At 41.5% G+C, this 6,000-nt stretch overlaps 1 protein-coding gene across 1 annotated transcript in view; it reads right to left on the reverse strand.

Moving 5' to 3' along the window:
- Positions 1–1,309, reverse strand: part of LOC143803854 (mucin-5B-like) — a 37,003-nt gene extending 35,694 nt beyond the window's left edge. Inside the window, exon 1 of the mRNA XM_077281619.1 lies at positions 1,240–1,309. Coding sequence (XP_077137734.1) covers positions 1,240–1,309 — 70 coding nt within the window. The remainder of the gene's footprint in view (positions 1–1,239) is intronic.
- Between the last annotated feature and the right edge of the window lie 4,691 nt (positions 1,310–6,000).

The raw sequence follows: 6,000 nt of genomic DNA on the forward strand, positions 1-6,000 counted from the left end.
TATGGGCCCATAATTCTATTATGGTGTGCTTACAATTTAATATCTAAGGCCATTGCGAAAAAAGTAATCATCGTAGTGTTCACCATTGAAGCTTCTACTGTAATTTCATAGCTTATAAATAAGAATATAATGTCTCACAGAGACAGCAAATGGCAGTGGGTGACAATGGGTCAAGACAGAGGACTGAGCCATGGAAAGATTGTCTTTCAGTAACAGAACTCTTAAGATGCCTTGTGTAGAGATCAGTTAATTTCTGATGAATGCTGTTAATAGAGTAGTATTAGCTGCTGGTCTATCTTGTTGGAAATGGTAGTAATCAGCCATATCTGAGTTCAGTCAATGAGAAGTTTAATGATTAAGAACATGGTCATCTTATTTAGTAAGGAAAATGTGACCCTGGATCATGAAAATGTTCCTGACATTCATAGAAGACAATTGATATTTGTTTTTTAAACAAATGGTTTGAATGTGTTTTATTGCCTATAAATGGCTTAGTTTTTGTTCATTATTTTTATAGATGAGTACAGATTGCATGATATCATATGGTAAAATATAGCAATGTACATTGAAATGATAAAAACCTGGCACGGTGGCGCAGTGGTTAGCACTGCAGCCTTGTAGCGCTGGAGTCCTGGGTTCAAACCCCACAACATCTGCAGTGAGTTTGTATGTTCTCTCCGTGTTTGCGTGGGTTTACTCCGGGTACTCCGGTTTCCTCCCACATTCCAAACACATACTGATAGGGAATTTAGATTGTGAGCCCCATCGGGGACAGTGATGATAATGTGTGCAAACTGTAAAGCGCTGAGGAATATGTTAGCGCTATATAAAAATAAAGATTATTATTAAAGAGAAGAAATATTGAGTTCAAGGTCAAATTACATTATTGTCAATTCTGTGAAGTTTCAGGTGTATGTTGTCCAGAGTCTAATGTTGGGAAGTTGACCCTAACAAGATCTTAGTGGTGTTATCGGAAGTGGTTACAGATTTACTTTGGGGCACAAACCACTCATGTTATCTCTCATTGACTATGACCAAGAAAAAAAATATTAATTTCATTGTGGAAATAAGCCCTTAAACTCCAACTTCAAAAGTAACAGCAACTTTTCCATTATACCCATTTCATAATTCTCAATGCTAGGACTCTCACTCTGAATGTTTGCCCCCCCAGTAAAATAAAAACACCTATTTTCACCTCCGGCCCCAGCGTCGTTCCAGCAGTATCAGCACATGCTTTACCGGAGGTTGTTGTGTCTTGTGAGCCCTGAGCGCAATCAGCACTGGCACCACTGTCCCCGGCCTCGGACATATTAGTAATCAAGAGGAGATGAGCAGCCAGCCATAGCTCTGACTTTCTCTTGATTACTTATATGTCCAAAGGAGGAGACAGTGACTCTAATGCTGATTAGGCATAGGACTCACGTGGCGTAATAATCTCTTGCGAGCCCCCGAATGCAAGTGAGTATAGGTATATTTATTTTAAAGGGGCAAACATTCAGAGTGTGAATGGGTTGTCCAAGTAGTGGACAACCCCTTTAATTTAAATTTTAATCTCACCTGATGTCTTTTGGCTGTCAGCACTGTTCTGTTTCAGTTCCTTGGCATCACTTGCAGCAGAAGCTTGCATGGCTGCTGTTTTAAATAAATGACACATCAGATATAAGCAGTTTGAAAAAAAAAATGTTGTCAATTCATATTTTTCCATTTATTTAAGTCCAAAGGATATGACTCAAGATGCTGACAGCGTCCTTGAAATCTTTTGCTGGTGTCCAACTTTCACTCAGTTAATATCTAGATCTTTTATTGCCTGGCTTTTAAGAAAATATTAATAATTTGCCAAAGCAATAGGGACCAGATGCTTTACAACCATATTAAAAAATACTCTTTGTTATGAAGTGGATCCCTACCAACTACAATATCAGTAACAGCTCAGCTTATAGCTCCCATGCTGATGAATGAGGAGAAAAAATGCAGAGTAACAATGTACTGTGCCATATGCGAGAATGTAATATTTATGCAAAATTGGTGACCAACGGCAATAATTAGTCCTCAACGAATTCATCCAATCAATGAAAGGCAAAGAATTTCACTACAGAATGATTAAAATCATTTATTTATAACAACAGAAGAAACATTTTTTAGTAATTTTATAAGATAAATGGACAATATTTAGCAAAAGAAGTCAGCTACCTACCTTGTGCCTGAAGGCAGGTATTTAGTATGAGAAGGGCACATATCGATGCCCAAAGGCCCTTGAAGGTCCCCATGGTTCCTCAGCTCAAGCGTTGAGCTGATTGTCCAGAGCTGGCACTGTTCTTGTGCCCCAAATGGGCTACTTATAGGACAAAAACCCTGCCTTTAATTACGTGCTAGGGGCAGAGCCAGTAATTGAAGATGGCTACTGACGTCAAATACTAAGCAGTTTTTCTGTGGATCCAGGATGTTTGTGTTCTGGCAGTTGGATGAAAATAGATTTTGCTAAATAATTGTTAGAAGTGATGAAGAGTGGATGGAAGAAACTACCAAATACTTGATAAATATGTAGTTTACATGGTAAATACATAGCTTACTTAGCTTAACTATAGTATTAGATGAAAGCAAATGCTTGTTTGGAATAGGATTTTGAAGTCCTTCAAGTTTCCATGTACTTTCCAGGAAACGTTGGCACATATTGTGCATAGATCCATTTTTTGGTGACAATTTTCACAATTTTTTAATGCTCTAAATGTAAAGATTATTAACTCCTCATATCTTACCTTTTTTTGTATAAAATACTTTTTTGGATAAGGTGTCAGCTAGGGTTGAGCGACTTTCATTTTTTTAAGATCGAGTCGGGTTTTGTGAAACCCGACTTTGTCCAGAGTCGAGTCGAGTGCAGTCGGCCGATTATCGCTAAAAGTCGGGAATCGACCGAAACGCGAAACCCAATGCAAGTCAATGGGGAAGCATAGTCGGCAGTGAGTGGAGGCCAGGAAAACACCTACAGTGCCCATTTTAATGCCAAAAACATCCATTCTTGTTTCTGAAGCTTGTCAATCTTAATTAACTTTATAATAATAGTTGGGCATAGGAAATTGGGGGTCATTTGGCAAAAGTTGTGGGGGGAGTAGGGCTGGCTCAAGTTTTTCGTGGGCCCAGGAAATGCGGACTATGTCACGGCGGTGTTGCAGGGAGAGGTAAGTATTTCAACGTTGCAAGTGCTGTGATCCTGAGCAAACAGGGGGGGCCCACTCATTCGCATTGGCACTGGCACAGGGCCCCTCAAAGTACGGCGGTGTGTTTGCATGGCGGGGGCGCCTCCCACCAGCAGCGACACTTTTGCGTACTCTGAGGGGCCCTGTGCCAGTGACGTCGCCAACGAGTATGCCCCCCCACCTGATGAAGGAACCTGCACTTTCATCTGCACCTTCCTCTTTGTCCCTGTGTAAGGTAGTATAACATGCGGGAAGGGGAACCTTACTTTCAGCAGGGTCAGATTCTGGCTGTGTAGAGTACAAGGGGAATGTAGTGGTCTAGGTCAATGTACCAGCAGACTCATCTAGCAGTGGCTGGGCAATGGGCAGGATGAGGAGGAAACAGATATAGGGCCAAAGAATAAAGTAGGCTAAATGCAGTTCAAAATTGGTAACAGGACTAAACAGGCGGCATTGCTTTGTTCAGTGGAGTAGCAAACCCAAGAGCAGCAGACACTGTTTCAAGGGCCTAACCACACTAGTAGGCCAAATGCAGTTTAATATCTGATAGTATAGGCCGAAAGCCAGAATGTGGAAGCTCAGCTTTGTTCAGTTGAGGACAACACCAGGCAGGGGCAGACACCTTTAGTAGGCCGGAACAGCCAATTTTTTAAAAAAACAGCAGTTAATAAGAGGCAGAAGGTAGAAGCTCAGCTTTATTCAGTTGAGGACAACACCAGGCAGGGGCAGACACCTTTAGTAGGCCGGAACAGCCAACTTTTTAAAAAAACAGCAGTTAATAAGAGGCAGAAGGTAGAAGCTCAGCTTTATTCAGTTGAGGACAACACCAGGCAGGGGCAGACACCTTTAGTAGGCCGGAACAGCCAATTTTTTAAAAAAACAGCAGTTAATAAGAGGCAGAAGGTAGAAGCTCAGCTTTATTCAGTTGAGGACAACACCAGGCAGGGGCAGACACCTTTAGTAGGCCGGAACAGCCAACTTTTTAAAAAAACAGCAGTTAATAAGAGGCAGAAGGTAGAAGCTCAGCTTTATTCAGTTGAGGACAACACCAGGCAGGGGCAGACACCTTTAGTAGGCCGGAACAGCCAACTTTTTAAAAAAACAGCAGTTAATAAGAGGCAGAAGGTAGAAGCTCAGCTTTATTCAGTTGAGGACAACACCAGGCAGGGGCAGACACCTTTAGTAGGCCGGAACAGCCAATTTCATTTTTAAAAATCGTAATTTGGAACAGAAGGTTGAAGCACAGCTTTATTCAGTTGAGGACAACACCAGGCAGGGGCAGACACCTTTAGTAGGCCGGAACAGCCAATTTCATTTTTAACAATCGTAATTTGGAACAGAAGGTTGAAGCACAGCTTTATTCAGTTGAGGACAACACCAGGCAGGGGCAGACACCTTTAGTAGGCCGGAACAGCCAATTTCATTTTTAAAAATCGTAATTTGGAACAGAAGGTTGAAGCACAGCTTTATTCAGTTGAGGACAACACCAGGCAGGGGCAGACACCTTTAGTAGGCCGGAACAGCCAATTTCATTTTTAAAAATCGTAATTTGGAACAGAAGGTTGAAGCACAGCTTTATTCAGTTGAGGACAACATCAGGCAGGGGCAGACACCTTTAGTAGGCCGGAACAGCCAATTTCATTTTTAAAAATCGTAATTTGGAACAGAAGGTTGAAGCACAGCTTTATTCAGTTGAGGACAACACCAGGCAGGGGCAGACACCTTTAGTAGGCCGGAACAGCCAATTTCATTTTTAACAATCGTAATTTGGAACAGAAGGTTGAAGCACAGCTTTATTCAGTTGAGGACAACACCAGGCAGGGGCAGACACCTTTAGTAGGCCGGAACAGCCAATTTCATTTTTAAAAATCGTAATTTGGAACAGAAGGTTGAAGCACAGCTTTATTCAGTTGAGGACAACACCAGGCAGGGGCAGACACCTTTAGTAGGCCGGAACAGCCAATTTCATTTTTAAAAATCGTAATTTGGAACAGAAGGTTGAAGCACAGCTTTATTCAGTTGAGGACAACATCAGGCAGGGGCAGACACCTTTAGTAGGCCGGAACAGCCAATTTCATTTTTAAAAATCGTAATTTGGAACAGAAGGTTGAAGCACAGCTTTATTCAGTTGAGGACAACACCAGGCAGGGGCAGACACCTTTAGTAGGCCGGAACAGCCAATTTCATTTTTAACAATCGTAATTTGGAACAGAAGGTTGAAGCACAGCTTTATTCAGTTGAGGACAACACCAGGCAGGGGCAGACACCTTTAGTAGGCCGGAACAGCCAATTTTTTAAAAAAACAGCAGTTAATAAGAGGCAGAAGGTAGAAGCTCAGCTTTATTCAGTTGCAGCTTCTTGGCAATAATATAAAGAAGACGCGACAGGACAACACTCGGTGGATGCCATATCTGTGTTTTCAATGGAAAAAAACCTTTCAGTTAACTACTTGCAGGAGAAAGTTTTTGTAGCTGGTGGCCAATTTTTTTTAAAAAAAGCAGTTAATAAGAGGCAGAAGGTAGAAGCTCAGCTTTATTCAGTTGCAGCTTCTTGGCAATAATATAAAGAAGACGCGACAGGACAACACTCGGTGGATGCCATATCTGTGATTTCAATGGAAAAAAACCTTTCAGTTAACTACTTGCAGGAGAAAGTTTTTGTAGCTGGTGGCCAATTTTTTTTAAAAAAAGCAGTTAATAAGAGGCAGAAGGTAGAAGCTCAGCTTTATTCAGTTGCAGCTTCTTGGCAATAATATAAAGAAAACGCGACAGGACAACACTCGGTGGATGCCATATCTGTGTTTTCA

Source organism: Ranitomeya variabilis, chromosome 2 (genome assembly GCF_051348905.1).
Source record: "Ranitomeya variabilis isolate aRanVar5 chromosome 2, aRanVar5.hap1, whole genome shotgun sequence".
NCBI classification, from domain to species: Eukaryota; Metazoa; Chordata; class Amphibia; order Anura; family Dendrobatidae; genus Ranitomeya; species Ranitomeya variabilis.